The following is a 22,036-nucleotide window of genomic DNA, read 5'->3' on the forward strand; positions in this document are numbered from 1 at the left end:
AAACAGTGTTATCCCCAAGCCCTATTTTAAAACATCTAAAGTACTTTAAATAGTACCTCAGTATTCCTGTAACACTAACTTAGATCAAAACACTATAATTAAATGGAAGCAACAACTACCCAGAAATTACCGACAGCATTTAACAAATGAACACAAAACACATAAAAACACAAGTTTCAACAGTGACCTGGCTGGGTGCGGTGGCTCATGCCTGTAATCCCAACACTTTGGGAGGCCGAGGTGGGTGGATCATCTAAGGTCAAGAGTTCCAGATCAGCCCGATCAACCTGGTGAAACCCCATCTTTACTAAAAATACAAAAAATTAGCTGGGCATGGTGGTGCACACCTGTAATCCCAGCTACTCGGGAGGCTGAGGCAGGAGAATCAATCGAACCCAGGAGGCAGAGGTTATAGTGAGCTGAGATCACGCCACTGCACTCCAGCCTGGGCAACAGAGTGAGACTCCATCTCGAAAAACAAAAACACAAAAACAAAACAGTGACCTGGTCCCCTCTCCCAAAGTCCACTCAATATCCAAGACCCTCTGTGTAAAGCCAACACCTGGAGGAGCTACTCTAATCCCCAAACCCTCTCAACAAAGCATGCCCAAACCTGATCCCTTCAATGATGTGTGTAGCCATCGCAAATCTAGACACAGGGTTGTGTTCCGTCATCCAGGCTGGAGTGTAGTGACTGGATCATAGCTCACTGCAGCCTCCAACTCCTGAGCTCAAGCGATCCTCCCGTCTCAGCCTGACAAAGTGCTGGGATTACAGGCACGAGCCACTGTGCCTGGCCCATAACAATCATTTAAAAGACAAAACCTAATTTTAAATGTGAAACAGACCCTTGAGCGTACCTTCGCACACACTCTCCAGAGAGAAGTAGGTGGTCTGACTGATACAGCCTGCGCCCTCCACCAGAGAAGTCACACAGCCAATCAACACTCGGGGGCTGCAGTCTGAGGGACTGCCTTGGTTTCTGCTGTCGTCTTCCCATTTATCAGAGACAGCTTCTACCTGTAAAACACACACACTGCTCTTTAAACCATAATACAAGAACTACAAGAAAAGCAAACTATAGGCTGGAATGCCTGTCTGAGTCCATTAGGGCTGCAAGTCCAAGATCAAGGCCCTGGCAGATTCCGGGTCTGGTGAGGGCCCTCTTCCTGGTTCACAGTCGGTGTCTTCCTGCTGTTGGCAGAAAGGGCAAAGGGGTTCTCTGGGGTATGTTTCTTTTTTTTTTTTTTTTTTTTTTTGAGACGGAGTCTCGCTGTGTCGCCCAGGCTGGAGTGCAGTGGCCGGATGTCAGCTCACTGCAAGCTCTGCCTCCCGGGTTTTTATGCCATTCTCCTGCCTCAGCCTCCCGAGTAGCTGGGACTACAGGCGCCCGCCACCTCGCCTGGCTAGTTTTTTGTATTTTTTAGTAGAGACGGGGTTTCACCGTGTTAGCCAGGATGGTCTCGAACTCCTGACCTCGTGATCCACCCGTCTCGGCCTCCCAAAGTGCTGGGATTACAGGCTTGAGCCACCGCGCCCGGCCTAAGGTTTCTTAAGGGCTCTGCCCCGTGACCTAATCACCCACCAAAGCCTCCTAATAAGATCGCGCTGGGGTCAGGATTTCAACATACGTATTTTGGGGGACACCTACATTGAGTCTACAGCAATCCCTTATGAACACTGATGCAAAAATTCTTAACAAAATATTATCAAACTGAATGCAGCAGCATATTAAAAGGATTATATCCCATGACTAAATGGGGTTTATCCCAGAATGCAAGTGTTTCAACATAGGAAAATCAGTCACCATATTACATTGATGAGGGAAAAAAATCACGATGATCTCAACTGATGCACAAAAAGCATTTGACAAAATCAACACTTTTCATGATGCACACTCAATAAACTAGGAATTGCAGGAAATCTCAACACGAGAAAGGCCATAAATAAAAAACTCACAACAAACACCGCACTCAATGGTGAAAGGCCGAAAGCTTTCCTCTAAGATCAGGAACCAGGTAAGGATGCCCATGCTCACTTCAAGACTTTCAAATTTCAATTATCTTTATTCACAGATGGTAGGATCTCATCTGTGGAAAACTCTAAAGATTCCACACATGTAAATAAAACAAAAAATGGTTAGAGCTAATAAATGAATCCAACCACAGGACGCAAATATACAAAAATCAGATTTCCATACATTTGAAATGAAAAATCCAAAAAGGAAATCAAGCAAAAGGATTCCAAAGAAACAGCAAACAATTCCATTTATAACAGCATTGTTAGGTTAATAGGTTAATCCCTAAGAACACTTAGTAACCTAACTAAGGAGATGGAAGATGCGTACAATGACACTAATGAATGAATTAAATACCTCAATAAACGGCAAGACAACCATGATCATGAATTTGAAAACCTAATATTATTAAGATGACAATCTTTTTATTTTATTTTTTGAGATGGAGTCTCGCTCTGTCGCCCAGGCTGGAATGCAGTGGAGCAATCTCTGCTCACTGCAAGCTCCACCTCCCGGGTTCACGCCATTCTCCTGCCTCAGCCTCCTGAGTAGCTGGGACTACATGCACCCGCCACCACGCCTAGCTAATTTTTTGTATTTTTAGGAGAGATGGGGTTTCTCCGTGTTAACCAGGATGGTCTCGATCTCCTGACCTTGCGATCCACCCGCCTCGGCCTCCCAAAGTGCTGGGATTACGGGCTTGAGCCACCATACCCGGCCAAGATGACAATCTTAAAACTTAACTATTAAGATGGCAATACTACCCAAAGTGATTATAAGAGATTAAGATGTTAATACCTAATTATTAAGATGACAATCTTAAGACTTATTAAGATGGCAATACTACCAAAAGTGATCTATTACACAAATTCAGGCTGGGTGTGGTGCTCACGCCTGTAATTCCAGCACTTTGGGAGGTCGAGGCAGGCGAATCACTTGAGGTTAGGAGTTCAAGATCAGCCTGGTCAACATGGTGAAACCCCATCTCTACTAAAAATACAAAAAAAATTAGCTGGGTGTAGTGGCAAGCACCTGCAGTCCCAGCTACTTGGAAGGCTGAGGCATGAGAATTGCTTGAACCCAGGAAACGGAGGTTGCAATGAGTCAAGATCGCTTCATTGCACTCCATCCTGGGCGACAGAACAAGACTCTATTTCAAACAAACAACAAAAAAACTCCAACAGGCCGAGGGTGGTGGCTCAAGCCTGTAATCCCAGCACTTTGGGAGGCTGAGACAGGCGGATCGCGAGGTCAGGAGATCGAGACCATCCTGGCTAATATGGTGAAACCCCATCTCTACTAACAAATACAAAAAACTAGCCGGGCGAGGTGGTGGGTGCCTGTGGTCCCAGCTACTTGGGAGACTGAGGCAGGAGAATGGCGTGAACCCGGGAGGCGGAGCTTGCAGTGAGTAGAGATTGCTCCACTGCACTCCAGCCTGGGCGACAGAGCGAGACTCCGTCTCAAAAAAAGAACAACAACAACAACAACAAAAAACCCCAACAAATTCAATGCAATCCCTATCAAAGTCCTATGGGTCTATTTGTATATAAATAGAAAAACCCATCTAAAATTCTAATGGAATCTCAAGGGACCATGAATAGCCAAAATGGTCTTGAAAAGGAGTAACAAAATTGACGGTCTCATACCCCTTGATTTCAAAACTTCCTACAAAGTCACAGTCATCAAACTAGTGTGGCACCAGTGTAAGGAGAGAAATATAAACCAATGGAATAGTAAAGAGAGTTCAGAAATATACCCTTGCATGTGCAGTCAACTGATTTTTGACAAGGACCATTCGATAAACTGCAATTGTTCAGTCTTTAAAAAAAAAATAGTGCTGGGAAAAATAACCATGGGCAAAATAATAAAGTTAGATCCTCATCTTACACCATACACAAAAATTAACTCAAAATGGATTAAAGTGGCTCAGCCCTATAATCCCAGCATTTGGGAAGGCATGGGGTGGGCGGATCACTTGAGCCCAGGAGTTCGAGACCAGCCTGGGCAACATAGGGAGGCCCCATCTCTACAAAAAATACAAAAATTGGGTGAGGTGACACACACCCGTAGTCCCAGCTGCTCAGGTGGCTAAGGTGGAAGGATCACTTCAGCCTGGGAGGTTGAGACTGCAGTGAGCTGTGACTGTGCTGCTGCACCACAGCCTGGGCAACAAAGTGAGATCCCGTCTCAAAAAGTATTTTTTTAAATGAATCAAAGACTTAAATTTAAAAGCAAAAACTATGAAACTCTTAGTAGAAAAAAATCTTAATATTCTTGGATTATTCAACGGTATCTTGACTGTGACATCAGAAGTACAGGCAATAAGAGACAAATTAGACTTCCACCAAAATTTAAAACATCTGTGCATCAAAGGATACTATGAAGAAAGTGAAAAGACAATTGATAAAATGAGAGAAAATATTTGCAAATCAAGTATGTGATGAGAGATTAATATCCAGAATATATAAAAAATTCCTACAACAAGAAAACAACCTAATTTCAAAACAGGCAAAGGATTTGAGTAGACAGTTCTCCCAAGAAGATATACAGACGGCCAATAAGCACACGAAAAGATGCCCTCACAAATCCTTAGGGACATGCAAATCAAAACCACAGTGAGATAGTACCTCACAACTACGAGGAATGGCTACTGCCAAAAGAAAAAAAAAAGAAAAAGAAAATAGCAAGTGCTGGCAAAGATACAGAGGAAGTAGAAACCTCATGCACCGTTGGTGGGAACATAAAATGGTGCAGCTGCTGTGGAAAACATCTGGTTCCTCACAAAGTTAAACCTAGACTTACCATATGGCCCAGTAATTCTCTTCCTAGGCATAGCCCCAAAAGAACCAAACAGGGACTCAGACAGACACTTGTTCATGGCAGCACAATTCACAACAACCAAAAAGTAGAAACAACCCAAATGTCCATCAACAGATGAATGGAGAAACAAAATCACACAATGGAATATTCAGCCATAAAAAAGGAATTAACTTTTGATACATGCTACACGGGCAAATCTTGAAAACCTAAGTCAAATAGCCAGATACATGACTCCGCTTATATGAGGTTGTTTAGAATAGGCAAATTCATAAAGACATAAAGTAGAACACTGAATAACTGTTTAATGGGTACAGAGTGTCTACTGGGATGCTGAAAAAGTTCTGAAGACAGATTGTGGTGATGGCTGCACAACAATGTGAATGTGCTTAATGCCACTGAACCGTACACTTCAACATGGTTAAAATGGTATATTATGCATATTTTACCACAAGAAAAATACCTAAATAAAAAATAAATCCAGAAGTACATTCAGGTTTATACTAAATGGGGATCATTCTCGTCAAGTGAGAACGGCTCACAACACAGAAACTGCTCATATTTTCCAACCATGTAAACAGTTCAAAGGGACAAAAACTATGGCATCATGTGGAAGATACTGAAAAGTACTTGAAAAATCCATTACTAATTTATAAAAGCAAGATTGTGAGTAGAGACAAACACTCTTCACCATAACAAAAAAGATCCTGCATTCCTAACAAGATGGAACGAGCGAAGGGCAGCTGACCACCAAAGGGGCTGGGACTTGCTGGACACCCAGGGGCCAGTTTTTCCACATTCTCACATTTCTGAGATCAGAATGAGTCTCAAGACCTATGTTTCCATTTTAAATTTTCATTATCAAATTAATGGTGTGTCTTAAAATCAACAGGAATTTGGTACGAGAACCTGCTTTGGAAGGCTGCTTGTGAGCTACACAACCACAGCTCAGAGAATGAGGCAAACATCATCTCCACAGGTTCTGAGTTCCAGATCCCCTTTGAAAGACTCTGAACCCAGAGTACTCCTTTAAATACACATAAAAACATGAGGACTATGGTGTAATTTCAAGTTCAAAAGGAAATCTTTGGAGGAAAAAATATAATTAAAAAATTGGGAGAGGGAAAGAGGGTAGTGTGAACGAGCCAGTTGTACATCTCTGATGATGGAAGTCCATAAATACTAACATTGGTGAATTAATAAAAGATACAAGCATGTTGTTTGAGTGACTCCACTACCCACCAGATGAGGTAAATACAGAAACCCAGAGCATCAGGTCTGCAGCATTAACGTGCAGGTGGGGAACATGGAGGGAGGCTCTTCTACTTTGTATTCAGTCTCTAAGCCAGAGCTGACAAAAATGTTCTCTATGTGTGCTGCCCAATTTGGTGGTCACTAGGCTTCATTTAGCACTTGAAATGTGGCCAAGGAAATAATTTTATTCATTTATTTTTAAGGGACAGGGTCTCTATGTGCCCAGGCTGGTCTCGAACTCCCGCCTCAGCCTCCCCAAGTAGCTGGGACTCTAGGTTTATGCCACCATGACTGGCTGTAAGTTGCATTTAGTTTTAATAAATTTAAACAGCTGCACATGAGTGGTGGCTACCATACTGAATGATGGAATTCTAGACTTTGAATTATTTTATTGGGTATGCATTTTTCTTAATTTGAGAAAGATGATATTAAGCATTAGATGGTACTAACTATAATAGTATAATAAAGTACGTCTCAAGCATTTTATTTAATTTATTTAGTTTTTTGAGCCAGAGTCTCACTCTGTCTTGCCCAGGCTGGAGTGCAGTGGCACGATCTTGGCTCACTGCAGCCTCCACCTCCTGGGTTCATGTGATTCTCTTGTCTCAGCCTCCCGAGTAGCTCGGACTACAGGCGTGTGCCACCACACCCAGCTACTTTTATATTTTTAGTAGAAATGGGGTTTCACCATGTTGGCCAGGCTGGTCTTGAACTCCTGACCTCAGATGATCCACCCACCTTGGTCTCCCAAAGTGTTGGGATTATAGGCATGAGCCACTGTGCCTGGCCATCTTAAGTGTTTTTAAAAAGTAGTTAATAGCTCAATAAGTTTGCCAGATTCCAAATTACATTTAAAAACCAAAAGCTTTCCCATATAGGAAGAAAAAGATAAATTTGAAAATACAATAGAAAATGATGTTAATAGAACACATAAAAACTCCTGAAGATAAATTTAATAAGAAATTCACAGGACCTAAATGAAGAAAACTATTGAACTATAAAAAGAATACAAAGGGCCAGGCGTGGTGGCTCACGCTTGTAATCCCAGCACTTTGGGAGGCTGAGGAGGGTAGATCACGAGGTCAGGAGATCGAGACCATCCTGGCTAACACAGTGAAACCCCGTCTCTACTAAAAAATACAAAAAATTAGCTGGGCGTGGTGGCGGGCGCCTGTGGTCCCAGTTACTTGGGAGGCTAAGGCAGGAGAATGGCGTGAACCCAGGGAGCGGAGCTTGCAGTGAGTCGAGATCGCGCCACTGCACTCCAGTCTGGGCGACAGAGCGAGACTCCGTCTCAGAAACAAAAACAGAATACAAAGGAAGACTTAAATAAATGCACAAACATAATGTGTTGTTGGAAAAGACTCCACGTGACCCAAATATCAATTATTCTAAATGAAATCCATAAACTCAGTGCAAATCTGCAAACCCAAAGCAAATCTGGGCAGAGGGGGAGAAGCAAAAAGATTCCAAAACTCATCCAGAACAACTGAAGAGCCAGAAAAATACCATATGCTAATAAGAGCAAGGAAGGGAAACCTGCTCACCACCTATCACAGCACCCATGCCATGAGACCCCCTTATAAGCATCAGGACCACGTCACATGCAGGTGGGATTCTGGTGCATGATTAAAGAATTTTGCAAATCAGCAGGGAAAAAGTGAGCAATGCAGATGACTGGCTAGCCATTAGGAAAGCAATGTCTGGTTCCCTCTCTCAGTCTGTGCACTAAAATAAATTCCAGGCCGGTCAAATATTTAAATATCAACAAACAGGCCAGGCATGGTGGCTTATGCCTGTAATCCCAACACTTTGGGAGGCCGAGGTAGAAGGATCACTCGAGGCCAGGAGTTTCAGATCAGCCTATGCAACAGAGATGCCATTTCTACAAAAAATTTTAAAAATTAGTCAGGTGAGATGGTGTGTACCTGTGGTCCCAGCTACTCAGGAGGCTAGGGTGGAAGAATCGCTTGAGCTCAGGAATTTGAGGCTGCAGTGAGCTAATGGCACTACTATACTTCAGCCTGGGTGACAGTGCAAAGCTCTGTCTCAAAAATTTAAAAAAAAAAATTCCAATTGTCAATAAACAATTTTCAGGGTAAAATCTGAATATTAGAAATAAGAAGTGGAATAAGCCTCCCTAAGGCTTCTTACAGCATCCAAAAGCTACATGGAAAAGAGGCACACTTAACTACAAAAAATGAAACTATAAAACACAGTCGAAGATGATCCTGGGGAAAATATTCCTAACACTTTTATATAATAATTTTCCTTAAAAAGCTCTAATTTCGGCCGGGCACAATGGCTCACATCTGTAATCCCAGCACTTTGGGAGGCCAAGGCGGCGGATCACGAGGTCAGGAGATCGAGACCATCCTGGCTAACACAGTGAAACCCCGTCTCTACTAAAAATACAAAAAAATTAGCCGGGTGTGGTGATGGGCGTCTGTAGTCCCAGCTACTCAGGAGGCTGGGGCAGGAGGATGGCGTGAATCCGGGAGGCAGGGGAGCTTGCAGTGAGTGGAGATCGCGCCACTGCACTCCAGCCTGGGCGACAGAGCAAGACTCTGTCTCAAAAAAAAAAAAAAAAAAAAAGCTCTAATTTCCCTAATATATAAGCTTTAACAAGAGAAAAGGTCGAACTCAACAAAAATGTGAACAAAGGACACAAAAATAATTCACAGAAAAAACATGAAGCCAGGCGCGGTGGCTCACGCCTGTAATCCTAGCACTTTGGGAGGCCGAGGCAGGTGGATCACGAGGTCAGGAGATCGAGACTATCCTGGCTAACACGGTGAAACCCTGTCTCTACTAAAAATACAAAAATATTAACTGGGCATGGTAGTGGGCGCCTGTAGTCCCAGCTACTCAGGAGGCTGAGGCAGGAGAATGGCGTGAACCCGGGAGGCGGAGCTTGCAGTGAGCCGACTCCAGCCTAGGCAACAGAGACTCCGTCTCAGAAAAAAAAAAAGAAAAAACATGAAAAGTTACCATACTTAAGGCTTAAATGCAAATCAAGTGCAGTCTCTCATTCTGCTCCTAAGAATATAAATTAGTGTATTATTGATGTTACTTTGGTGATAACCATTACATTGTTCAAAAAGCACAAAAATAATAGATACATAATTGCTATGTTTTCCACAGCATAAATTCATAGGCAAGCTTTACTTTCTAAAGTATACATGTCTATGTTGTTTGAATGATTTACAATGACTGCTGTTTATTTATAGAGACAGGGTCTTGCTCTGTCACCCAGGCTGGAGTATGGTCATGCGATCATAATTCACTGCAGCCTCAACCTTCTGGGCTCAAGCAATCCTTCCGCCTCAGTCTCCCATGTAGCTGGGACTACATGCATGTGCCACTACACCAGACTACTTTTTGTGGAGGTTTTTTTTTGTAGACACGAGGTTTCACCATGGTGCCCAGGCTGGTCTCTAACTCCTGAGCTCAAGTGATCTGCCTGTCTCAGCCTTCCAAAGTGTTGGGATTACAGGCATGAGCCACTGTACCCAGTCTGTTTATTTTTTAAAATAGAAATCATACAGAGCAAAAGCATCCCCTTGAAGGTATATTCCACTCTCTCTCCCTTGGCCAGGTCATGTCTGATAGATTAAACACAAGGAAAACAACACAAAGTACTGTGGCAAAGAAAAACTGTTCCCAAATGAACTCAAACCTTACCCTGATTGCTTTCAGTCCATTGGACACTTTATTTTCCTCCACAACTGCAATCACTTCCTGTCCAACATTCAGAAGCACTTTGCTAGTCACAGCATCACTGGAGAAGTAGATCAAATCATCAATCATGCCATAATCGCTGCAGTACCTTGTCACGACACCCCGTACAGTTTTCAGCTTAGTGTCACCTGAGATGGGTAAACAAAAGTTATCTTGGCCATAAAAGCAAGGGCACACTACAGTGAAGTCCCACCAGAGAAAAGCAGAGTGCAAAAGCCTCCATGAAGGACTGTCGCCTAATGGGCTGACTTGAGACAGAGAGAATCCCATCAGAGAGTGCTGTGTCTGGAACGTGGGGTTTGGGGGCAGACAGCCCAGTTTCCTCTGAAGGGCACAGGTAGTGGCTGTGGAGGTGACAGCCCTGACTCCACAGCGGACTGCGGGGGTTGACTTCCAGCTCTTCTACCGCCATTGGTGTAACCTGGACGAGGTCCTTAACTACTCTGGGCCTGTTGCCATCTGTAAGATGGAGACTAATCGTCACTACCCAAGGGAGCTGCTGGAGGGTTCAGTGGCAGAACACACATGCATGTATGGACCTCTACGTGGCTGACACAAGTTAAGTGCTACGTAAACTGCCACGTATATCAGCATCTGGGAGATACTAGCATGCACGGTTTTATTAGCACTGTCGATTATCTTCTTCCATCACCATCAGCGGCAGTCTTAGAAAACTAGAGAATCTCAACAAATATGCTGCTAGAAAAGGTTCGGGGCTTTGCAGGCAAGTCTGACCCAGGAGCAGGGCACCCCTCAGCCATTTGGCTACTGCTGCAGCCATGGTCCTGAGTCCTGAACGCGCCTTTCCTGCAGCTTCCCAGCCACGGGAGGAACCTGGGGCGCTGGTTACGGTACAGGCAAGGAATCTTAGCGCTGCCAAGAGCTGGGGCTCCAGCTACGGCTGAGAGCGTTCTACCGAAGAGACCCAGATCTGCGGAGCAAGTGCTCCAGGTAACACAGCCGGCCCCCCGGGCGCCGGCCCCTCAGGCATCGGCCCCTGTGGATCCAGAGGCCCTGAACACGCTGCCTGCAGCAGGAAGCTCCCCTCCTGAAGCCTGCTCCTGGTTTCTCTCACAGAAGGCAACTAGGGACTACCGTGGATTTCATTCCCACAGAAGGAAACATCGGGAGAAGCCATCAGAACCTCCGGAGAGGCTGGGTGCGGTGGCTCACGCCTGTAATCCCAGCACTTTGGGAGGCCAAGGCGGGTGGGTCACCTAAGATCAGGAGTTCGAGACCAGCCTGACCAACACGGCGAAACCCCCTCTCTACTAAAAATACAAAAATTAGCCGGGCGTGGAGGCAGGTGCCTGTACACCAGCTACTCGGGAGGCTGAGGCGGGAGAATCGGTTGAACCCGGGAGGCGGAAGTTGCGGTGAGCCGAGATCGCGCCACTGCACTCCAGCCTGGGTGACAAGAGCAAAACTCTGTTTCACAAAAACAAACAAACAAAAACAAACAAAAAAACACCTCGGGAGAAAGGAATCGTGCGGGATTCCGAGCGCATCCCCGGCTTTAGGAAGATGGGCTCGGAAGCAAGGCAAGGAAAAGGCGCGCGTGGGCGCAGCGCGTTCTGAAAGGACAGGCGAGGTCGGCGGGGCCGCGTTTTCCGGGGCTTTCTAAGCACACAGCCGCCGGTGGCGCTGCCCACAGGGAGGAGCGACGTGGACAGGCGCCTCGGCAGCTGCTCGGCGCAGAAACACAAAGTGAGGGCGGCCAGGGGGGCTAGTGACACCGGCGAGACCTCACGGAGGACGGGCGCCCAGGGCGGGGGCGTGTGGGGTCCGCAGCCTCTGAGGCGAGCGAGGGGAGATGAGGAAAGGCCGGGCCCGGCGTCTCCCGCCCGCCGCACTGCACTCAAAGACCTCCGGGCGCGGCTCCCTGGTGGCTGACACGCGAGGGCCCGGGACCCGCCTCCCGCCCGGCCGCCCCGCCGCCTCCCGCGAGCCACCTTCCGCGAGCTCGAGCTCCGGCCGCCCGGCTTCCTCCCTAGCGGTGTCCGCCGTCCTCCAGAAGAAGGCCACCAGCTTGGCCGCGAGGCTCAACATGGCCCTCGCCCGGCCTCGGCCGCCGCCACCGCCGCCGCCGCCCGCACGCGACCGCGCCGCTCCCGCCGCCCGCGACCAATGGGGTCGCCGCGCCTGGGCATGCGCGTTGGGGTCGTCGCGCGAGCCGGGACCCGTATAGAGGGCGGCGGTTGGCGCCTGGCGGCGCGTGACGAGGCGAGGTGCCTGGTGGGAGTGACGTCATGCCGGGCGCGCAAGGCGGTGTGCCCGCCGGGTGGGCGGGGCTTCGGGAGGGGGCTTGGCCTCGCGTGGGTGGGCGGCGCTTCGCGGGGGTCCGCCTTCTTGCCGCCCACACCTTAGGGAAAAGTGCGCGATCTTTCACCGCCCAGAGTGGTGTTAGGAGTCGTATTTTGTTGGTGTTCTTTATTAAGTTGGGGAAGTTCCCTCTGGTCCTATTTTTCCAAGAGTTCTTACAAGTGGGTGTGAAATTTTCTGCAACGCTTTTCTACGTGTATTCAAATGATCCTGTAGCTTTTTATCTCAGCCTGTATAGGGAATTTCATTGCTTGGCTCTCCTGGGAAAACTCACTTGGTCGCAATTCGTTATCCTTTTCGTGTATTGCCCGACTCAGCTTGGTGACGCTTGGTCCAGGGTTGGGGACGGTGCTGGTGAAGCAGATTGCTCTGTGGCCGACCTCCCGTTTTCCGTGTCTGTCTGGTTTGGGGTCCGTTTAAGCTGGGCCTGCAGTGACCAGGGAGTAGGATGATGTAACTTATTCCCTAAAAACTGTAGTAGTAGTCACCAGGGAACCCATCTGGGCTTCGAGTTTTCTTTGTGGGAAGGTTTTTAATGAGAAGTTCACTTCTGCATCAGCTAGAGGGCTATTAAAGTCATCAGGGTAATATTGAGTAAACTTTGGTAATTCTTTTAAGGAATTTGTCCATTTCATCCAATTATTAGATGTCAGATGATTGGCATAAAGTTGTTCAGCATATTTTCTTATTATCCTTTTATTGTCTGTATGGTTCATAATGATGAACCATCGTTCATTCTTGACATAGGTAATTTATCTCATCCCTCTCATTTTCCTTGATCAGTCTATATTTATCAATTTCATTGATCTTTTTTTTAAAAAAATCTCTTGATTTCATTGATTTTTCTCTATTTTAAAAATATCTTTATACTTGGCGAGACCAAGGTGGGTGGATCACTTGAGGTCAGGAGTTCGAGACCAGCCTGGCCAACATGGCAAAACCCCGGCTCTACTAAAAGATCCTTGCTCCACACTCTCTCCATCCTGGTCTTCTCATCTCCGTCCTCACTGCTTAGACAGAACTCGGCAACATCGCTCTGACAGCAGATTGCGTCTGCTCTTCAAACCCTATTCAGAGCCCAGTCCCTCCTCACCGCTTGCCCATTGCCACCTCAATGCCAGGCAGCACCTGCTCCTCCCACCCCCCAGCCTGCTCTCCACCCAGTGAGTGACCGGATGCTGCTCTGCCCAGACCCCTCCAGCAGGTCTGCCTCAGAGTCGAAGCAGAGTCGTCTCCACACCCACAGGTGCTAGTACCCAGCTGTCCTACCTGTACTCCCCTTGCGTGGTCCTCGCCTGCCCTCCCCCACCTGTGTCCTTTGCTTTGCCAGCCTCCCCTCCCTGCCTCCTTCTCACTGAGGCCTGCCCTGGCCCCTGCAAACAGCAGCCCCTCATTTCTCTCCCCTGACTTATTTTCCCTCATAGAGGAAATCACATGTGTCGCTGGACATACTAGTCTGTTCTCATGCTGCTATAAGGACATACCCAAGACTGGGTAATTTTAGGGTCAGGTCCTTATAAAGGAAAGAGGTTTAATTAACTCACAGTTCCACAGGGCTGTGGAGGCCTCCGGAAACTTACAATCATGGTGGAAGGGGAAGCAAACATGTCCGTCTTCACAAGGCAGCAGGAAGGAGAAGTCCCGAGCAAAAGGGTGGAAAGCCCCTTATAATAGACCATCAGATCTCATGAGAACTCACTCACTGTCAGGAGAACAGCAGTGCGGGGGTAACCACCCCCATGGTTCAATTACCTCCCACCAGGTCCCTCCCATGACACATAGGGATTATGGGAATTACAATTCAAGATGAGATTTGGGTGGGGACACAGCCAAACCATATCACGGAATAACACACTATTTGTTTATCCTGTGCACTCCTGTGCCCCCATTGATTGTAAACAGCCTATAGGAAGGATGTCACTTCTCTGTCCACCCCGTAAATGTTTGTTGAATGTTGAATGATGATGGAACGTCAGCAGGCAGAGGGAGGAAGGGCATTTTAGGAGCAAGAATTTGTTGGAAGATCGTATGAAAGAACAGGGCCTGTTCTAGAAACTAGCGTTGCCAACGGTAACATGGGAGCATTTCTCAATGACGACTTATGATCTGGGAAGCTGAGGGGTTTGCTCTGCAACCTCTGGTTCAGGGCAGCCTGTTTGCATTTTTAAGTGGAGAACTTTTGAAAGAAAAAATGTTGAAATCCGATTCACATTTTTTTCAAACAAAAAGAAACACAGGAGGATTCGATCCAGTTGGACTAATTCCCACTAATCCCGTTTATCGCTTTAAAAGACAGAAAAGAAGTTTGGGAGGTTTCTCAATCCATTCAGAATAGTTCTTGACTTCATGGATTATAGTTTGTGAAAATTATTTCTCATCCTTGTTGGATTGAAACGAAGACAACAGAACATTGGCTGCGGTGGCTGGCACGAAATTAACCAACCCTAAAATATCAGTATAGCTTAAACTTTCGTTTATTGCTAACGATTTATCACTGCTGTTTCCCGTGGGGATGTGGTTGAGCAAAGTGTTTTGAGCTGCATTTATGTGTACTTGATACTTACTCGTTTTGATCGAGGTAATTTAGTGGGCATTTTCACTGGGGTGGGGATGCTTGCATGTATAATATTACTAAAAGCTAATAAAAGCTTATTAAAAGCATCTTCCTTGATTGAAACAAAGACAACAGAACATTCCATGGTCTGGAACCTGATGACTTTATTCAAGTTTTAATGTGGGTTCATGGTTTAAGGAGCTGGTTTTTCAGAAACTTTGGTTTCAGCCTTTTTACAATGTGCACAAAGAATCTGCCCCTGTAACTGTCAGGGTGCCAGTGTCTCTGGGCGACACACATTGCTGTGGTTTCTCTCTGCTTGGTGAGCAGAGATAAAGGGGGCAGCGGGACTGGGCCTACCAGCCGTCCAGGCTGCCCACGCAAACCACAGGGCCGAATCTGGAGCAGCCCAAGGGCCGCACAGCTAAGCCGAGTGCGAGAATGCTTGTGTGACCTTGTGAAGGCGATTCCCACCGTGTGGCTGTGGGGGATAGAAAAAGTCTGCTTGGAAAGATGTATGAGACCTTTGAGCAAACAGCTATGTTTCAGAAACAGGGCCTGCTCGGAATGTGTATTTGGTGGGATTCTAACCTTAGGGACACTTCTTTCTTCTGAGATACCCGAGGTCTTTGGCGAGTGACACAGGATGGCCCTTCCTTTCCTAGTTGGGTTCTGACAGCTCCCAGGCAGTGGTTTATACAACCAACACGAAACATTTCTAGGATCCACCCGATTCCTCCCCTCATTGATATTCAGGAAGCAGCTCTCCTTCCCCTGCCTTCAGCGCAAGTTTGCTGAGCTTTTGTTTCATTTGTGAATAGTTCTCGCTGGAAGTCCCTCACCCAGAGACCGGCGCTCCCAACTGCCGAGCGGCGGGGAGGTAAGTGCTCAGACATTAAGCTGTTAAGTAGAGGCGTATTTTACAATCTCTTGTTTAGCTACCAATTGGAGCAGTTTAATGTGCTTGAGTCCCCGGCGTGATGGGTTCATGGACGAAGTTGCCGATGGAAGTTGTCAGGTGTTGTTGCACCTGGAGGGCCCACATGGATCAATGAGGCATTTAAAGCATAGAATCTCACCCTGAACCCAGACTATTCAGGTCTGTTTTTCCAGGAAAGTTATTTTTTTCACTTTTAGATTCAAGTGCTCATTTTCTTCTTCAAATTTAGAGCACTTCAGTGTGAACAATATTTCTTCTGTTAAAAAATATTTCTTGGAAACAACTTATTGAAGTTTCTTCAGAGCGGCCAAAACCAATGATAATTTTATTCCAGATAAAGAACTGGTGACACGTGGCTGTACATTCAGCACAGCTGTGGTGTCCCCAAGTGCCATGACCCAGGAGCCATTCAGAGAGGAGCTGGCCTATGACCGGATGCCCACACTGGAGCGGGGCCGGCAAGACCCCGCCAGCTACGCACCAGACACGAAGCCGAGCGACCTGCAGCTGTCGAAGAGACTGCCCCCCTGCTTCAGCCCCAAGACGTGGGTCTTCTCCGTGCTGATGGGGGTGAGTAGCTCTACACCAACACCTTGGAGGGCCACGAGCACCTGGTCCCTCTGGTGATGGACCGCGGCACCCTGGAGCCCCGGGTGGGACAGAAAGAGCAACTCTCAGACTAACCCTGATGCTGCAGAACTCTTGGGTGCTGACGAGCTTGTTTTGCTTGTGTTTTCACAGTTATTTTTATTAATTTATGGGTGTCTGTTGTGCCAGCCTCGAGCTGCTCCAGGCTGTGGTTGAGTCCCACCAGGGCAGGGACAGTCCCGGGACTACCCATGGGCCCCGAGAGCCTCCATGACCCTCGGCTTTGGGGGTCCAGAGTCCTCCGAGGGGTCACCTGCAAAGGTGGGAGGAGGTGTCTCAGGCCCTCAGGTCAGGCCTCAGTGAGAGAACCTCAGGGACCTCCTCCTCCTAGGGAGAGCCGCAGGGGTCGGCTGGGAGGGAGCTGGTGTGTAAAGGAACTGGCCTAGGGCGGACGGGCAGCGCCAGATGTCCGAGGGACTTCCCTGGGGTCCTGGCCATTCCCGGCACCGTCGTGGGCACAGAGATGATTGGCGGAGCCACTTGGGCCTGAGTGTGTGCAGCTGCTCAGAGCCAGGCCACAGGACAGGCCTCTCTGCAGGCACTCCAGGTTCCGTGCAGCTTGGGCTGAGAATGAGATCCAGGCCGCAATCTCTCCCCTCCCTGTGCCCTCGCCTCCGCCGGCAGCCCCTGCAGCACCCACAGTGGTCCTGTCCACCTCCCATGGCCTGAGCATGCCTCACCAAGACAGGCATCCGCCTCGGAGCTGGGGACAGGCGGCTCCCGGGTGGTGGCGGCCATCTCCGGGCTCTGCCCTCCTCCGCCCGGTGCCCTGGACTTGGTTGCAGCCCCTCCCCTGCCCAGGCCAGGTCCCCTCTGTCCCAGACCTCACTTCCTCTGCCAGGACCCTGGGTCCCAGTGACCTTTGACACTGACTCCCTTCTGTCTCACCCCTGGGGTGCTGTGCATGAGAGAGAGCACCCTCCCTGCCTCACCCCTGCGGTGCTGTGCATGAGAGAGAGCCCCCCCTCCACCTCCTGCTAGGGTCTTCCCTGCTCGGGAGCCCCTAGGCCTGGAGCCCGTGCCTGGAGGGATCTTCTTCCAGATCTGGAAATGAGGTTCTGCAGATGGAGGGGGATGGGCAGTTGCTTTCCAGTCTCGCATCTGGACCTGAGTATGGGATCCGGAAGACTCTGTACACACAACATTTTGGGACAGGGGTATTTTGTGGGGAGAGGTGCCATTCCTTGCTCTAAATATTGGCAGATCCCCTTCCTTCTCTCCTCCAGGTAACAGCATGGGGGTCCATGCTCGGACGTGGCTGGGGGAGGCTGGTCCATGTCCTGGGCTGCAGCGGGGCTGCGTCTGTCCTACAGGAGGAGTCCAGGTTGGGCGGGCCCCGGGTGCGGGTGCGGCTGATGCTGGGGGCCGTGGGTGAGTCACCAACACGCAGAGACAGTGAAGTGGAAGCTGAAAGGTCGGTGTCCAGCCGGGGACGGGGTGCGTTGTAACCTGGGCTTCTGTCGCTGTCTTGCAGAGCTGCCTCCTGGTGACCTCAGGGTTTTCGTTGTACCTGGGGAATGTGTTCCCTGCGGAGATGGATTACTTGCGCTGTGCTGCAGGCTCTGTAAGCAGCTTCCTCCAGGTCTCTTCTGGTGCCCGAGCTCGCCGGCACGTGCTCCGGTTTCTTTGCTCTGAGACGTGCAGGTTTCTGTCACCTGTACCTCAGTCAAATCTCCTCGTATGGGCCGGGCACGGTGGCTCACGCCTGTCATCCCAGCACCTTGGGGGCGCAGGCAGGCGGATCACCTGAGGTCAGGAGTTTGAGACCAGCCTGACAAACATGGAGAAACCCCATCTCTATAAAAATAGAAAAATTAGCTGGGCGTGGTGGTGGCATGTGCCTGTCGTCCCAGCTACTCGGGAGGCTGAGGCAGGAGAATCACTTGAACCCAGGAGGCAGAGGTTGCGGTGAGCCGAGATCGGGCCACTGAACTCCAGCCTGGCGACAAAAGTGAAACTTCAACTCAAAAAAAAAAAAAAAAATCTCTTCATATGACTTTAGTTTCACGTAGGATTCATCACCTTTGAGAATCCGACGAAGCAGGTCTGAACCTTGCTCTGCAGATGCCTGTGCAGGGAATTGCATGTTGATTCTGATCCTGCGGCTGCATCTTGCCAAAACTGGCAGCATCTGCCCTCAAGGGGACTGGGACTGAGACCTGCGCCCCACACCCTCCCAAAGCTTCATGCTGTTTTTCTAGAATCTTACACAGTGCCAAGGCTGGTGGGGGCACCCACTGATCCTCAGAGCAAAGGAGGACAGACGACCGCTGACCCCTGGTCCTCTGAGAGCCCCGGCCACTGCCTGTCCAGCGTGCCTGCAGCTAGAGCACAGTGCTGGCCGACCCCTGGGCTCTGGCCCACAACCCGCTGACCCCATGCCCCTCCTGCTTCAGCCAGTTCCGAGCACTCCCCTCCTCTCGCTTCCCCTCCTCTTGCTTCCCCTCCTCTCGCTTCCCCTCCTCTCGCTTCCCCACGCCTGCTGGGTCTCTGGCCCCTGCCCTTTCTCTAGGGACACTGTTGGTGACTGTCCCCAGCAGCACCCTCCAAAGTCTTAAAAACAAAGTGGACGCCCCGTCCTGTGCTGTCCTGGGTCTCTGCTCCCTTAGAACAAAGCTCTTTGGGGCAGGTGACTCGTCCCACTCTGCTGCCCTCTCTGGAAGCTTCTCCGTGGCCTTTGTCCTCACCATGGGAGCCGCCCTTGTCCCAGTGGAGCTGTGGGCTGTGCCCCTTCAGCTTCAGAGGCTGCCAGATATGGGCAAGTGCCCACCCGCGCCCAGCCTTGGCCCCACTTGGCCCTGCCCTGGCCTTTCTTCTCTACCCTGGGCCCTCGTGGCACCTGAGTGGGTGCTGAACTGAGCCTGACTGTCCTGGCCCCAGCTCTGCCCCTCACTCAGGCCCCAACGGGGCTTCTCCTGCCTCCTCACCCAGCACTGCTGTGCTCAGCCCCTCAGATGCCCCTGCCCGCACCCCCGCCTCAGAGCCCGGGGTCCCATGGCTGCGGAAGCAAGGGCCACAGGCCTGGGCTGGCCCGACTCCGCTCACCTCCCTGCCCCTGACGTCCCAACCTCCATCCCTGGCCCTGTACTCCTAGCCTTGGTGTGGCCCTTTGGAGACAAGAAGGCCGAGGGGCTCTGGGACTCCTTTCGGCCTCCCTCACATGCTGAGTCTTGCTCCTTCCTTCGCTCCTTCCTTCCTCTTTTTCTTCCTTCCTTCCTTCCTTCCTTGATTCCTTTTTTTTTTTTTTTGGATGGAGTCTTGCTCTGTCGCCCAGGTTGGAGTGCAGTGGGGCGATCTCAGCTTACTGCGACCTCCGCCTCCTGGGTTCAAGCAATTCTCCTGCCTCGGCCTCCTGAGTAGCTGGGACTACAGGCGCCCGCCACCAAGCCAGGATAATTTTTTTGTATTTTTAGTAGAGAAGGGGTTTCACTATGTTGGCCAGGCTGGTCTCAAACTCCTGACCTCATGATCCACCTGCCTCCGCTTCCCAAAGTGCTGGGATTGCAGGTGTGAGCCACCACGCCCGGCCTCCTCTTTCTTTTTCTTTTCTTTTTTTTTTTTCGAGACAAGGTCTCGCTCTGTCACCGAGGCTGGAGTGCAGGGTGTAATCACAGCTCACTGCAACCTCGACTTCCTGGGCTCAGGAGATCCTCCCAGCTCAGCCTCCCAAGTAGTTGGGATTAGAGGTGTGAGCCACTGCACCTGGCTGATACGTTTTCCTTTTTGGGTGATTTTCAGCAAAGACCAGGTCTTGTGCCTGCATGAGTTACATTCTAGACTTCAAAGCTTATCCAGCTGGAAGAGCCTTTATTCACAAATATCTTTTTAGCACATCAGAAAAATAAAAACTTTTTTCAGAATAAATTATTTTGAAGTACCTGGGGGTTGGGTGCAGTGGCTCACGCCTGTAACCGCAGTGCTTTGGGAAGCCAAGGTGAACAGATCACTTGAGCCCAAAGTTAAGATCAGCTTGGGCAACAGTGAGACCCCATCTCAACAAAAAATTAAAACTGAGAAGTACCTGGGGGCCTTCTAGTCAAGCCACCCCGCTGTGTCACGTGGGCTGGCAACACTGTTTTGCGAATATGATTCGGATCCTTCCGGAAGCGCAAATGTTAGAGTATTTCAGGGTCTCAGTTGCTTGGGTGAGCGGCGGACTCATGGGATTCTGGTTTCATTCCAGTGCATCCCCTCGGCAATTGTGAGCTTCACTGTCTCCAGGAGGAATGCCAATGTGGTGAGTCCAGCTTGCACCCAGCCTCTGCCAGGGAGAAAGCCGGAGGGGCCGACAGTGTGCCCGTGTGTGCCCACACACGGACGTTGTGGCACCGAGAGGGGCCCCTGAGGTTGCCCCCCAGACAGTGAAGCTCCTGCCCAGCCCAGCCTTTGCTGCACGGAGGGGAGAGCAGGCTGAGCACGCAGGACTCCCCACCATTGTGTCCTAATCAGGATAATTTTTAGTTAATGGCCTCAAGTGTGGTTTATCTGTTACCTTTTTTCTTTCGTTATTCAGAGAAGGAAAACCCCTCCTGCCTTGTTTTTCAGATTCCCAACTTTCAGATATTGTTCGTTTCCACATTTGCTGTGACCACTACGTGTTTAATTTGGTTTGGATGCAAACTAATCCTGAACCCATCAGCAATAAATGTAAGTTCACGCGAGCTTCGCGCTGAGGCCTGACACCCACAGCCCCACCCCCACGAATGGTGTCAGCAAATGTTTGTCGAGCTGGAAATAGGTGGTAAATGTTATTCATAGCTCTTGAATTTGACAAACGTTGAGAGTTTTATTTACGCGTCTAAAGAAAATAATTGTCTTTATTGAAGTCTTGTGATTCTGCTGGACAGATTTATTGGTAAACAATGTCTTTTGCAACGATCCTTAAAAATTAACAGTAACGGCCAGGCGCGGTGGCTCAAGCCTGTAATCCCAGCACTTTGGGAGGCCGAGACGGGCGGATCACGAGGTCAGGAGATCGAGACCATCCTGGCTAACACGGTGAAACCCCGTCTCTACTAAAAAATACAAAAAAACTAGTCGGGTATGTTGGCGGGCGCCTGTAGTCCCAGCTACTCGGGAGGCTGAGGCAGGAGAATGGCGTAAACCCGGGAGGCGGAGCTTGCAGTGAGCTGAGATCCGGCCACTGAACTCCAGCCTGGGCGATAGAGCGAGACTCCGTCTCAAAAAAAAAAAAAAAAAAAAAAAAAATTAACAGTAACATAATACCATGTTTCATCCAATCTGTGTAAGACAATTGTTCTATGCACCTCTAAACAAAAATGGGAAATTGTGGGTGGCAGAGGTTGTGGGAGCTGAAATGGTGCCACTGCACTCCAGCCTGGCAGACAGAGTGAGACACTGTCTCAAAAAACAAACAAAAAAAAAGATAAAAATCTCAAAGGAAACCAGGACCTCATCTGAGATACTGCAAGGAGGGCCTCCTGCTTTGTGTGACATGTGGAATGCACTTTATGATTGGGGAAAGCTGGAGGAGCCTTGAGTATGTCCTGGACACTCTCATTGGGCAGGAAAAAAGAGCAGACACAGGAGAACTCAGTGGGAACACCTACACTGCCTTTTTGTTTTTGTCTCTTTTTTTGAGAAGGAGTCTCGCTCTCTTACCCAGGCTGGAGTGCAGTGGTGCCATCTCGGCTCACTGTGACCTCCGCCTCTCGGGGTCAAGCAGTTCTCCTGTCTCAGCCTCCCAAGTAGCTGGGATTACAGGCATGTGCCACCATGC

The 22,036-nt window shown here is 49.1% G+C and overlaps 2 protein-coding genes across 14 annotated transcripts in view; one reads left to right on the forward strand and one right to left on the reverse strand.

Annotated features, from left to right (window-relative positions):
• Positions 1 to 11,964, reverse strand: part of MOV10L1 (Mov10 like RISC complex RNA helicase 1) — a 71,145-nt gene extending 59,181 nt beyond the window's left edge. For 10 of the 11 annotated variants that reach the window (XM_050745805.1, XM_050745801.1, XM_050745807.1 and 7 more), the window contains exons 1-2: positions 9,776 to 10,192; positions 861 to 1,020 (exon numbers count right to left, since the gene is read on the reverse strand). In XM_050745805.1, the coding sequence (XP_050601762.1) occupies positions 861 to 1,020; positions 9,776 to 10,102 (487 nt within the window). In that variant the 5' untranslated portion in view covers positions 10,103 to 10,192. Of the gene's footprint in view, positions 1 to 860; positions 1,021 to 9,775; positions 10,193 to 11,784 lie in introns of those variants that run through there. The other variant, XM_050745803.1, reaches the window with a different exon arrangement.
• Positions 11,965 to 12,296: 332 nt separating this feature from the next.
• The window catches only part of MLC1 (modulator of VRAC current 1), a 28,272-nt gene continuing 18,532 nt past the window's right edge, over positions 12,297 to 22,036 (forward strand). The window contains exons 1-6 of one of the 3 annotated variants that reach the window (XM_050745842.1): positions 12,297 to 12,315; positions 15,530 to 15,588; positions 15,983 to 16,218; positions 17,771 to 17,860; positions 20,480 to 20,533; positions 20,842 to 20,943. In XM_050745842.1, coding sequence (XP_050601799.1) covers positions 16,042 to 16,218; positions 17,771 to 17,860; positions 20,480 to 20,533; positions 20,842 to 20,943 — 423 coding nt within the window. In that variant the 5' untranslated portion in view covers positions 12,297 to 12,315; positions 15,530 to 15,588; positions 15,983 to 16,041. Of the gene's footprint in view, positions 12,316 to 13,381; positions 13,401 to 15,108; positions 15,224 to 15,529; positions 15,589 to 15,982; positions 16,219 to 17,770; positions 17,861 to 20,479; positions 20,534 to 20,841; positions 20,944 to 22,036 lie in introns of those variants that run through there. The other 2 variants (XM_050745840.1, XM_050745841.1) reach the window with 2 other exon arrangements.

Source organism: Macaca thibetana, chromosome 10 (genome assembly GCF_024542745.1).
Source record: "Macaca thibetana thibetana isolate TM-01 chromosome 10, ASM2454274v1, whole genome shotgun sequence".
In the NCBI taxonomy this organism is placed as follows: Eukaryota; Metazoa; Chordata; class Mammalia; order Primates; family Cercopithecidae; genus Macaca; species Macaca thibetana.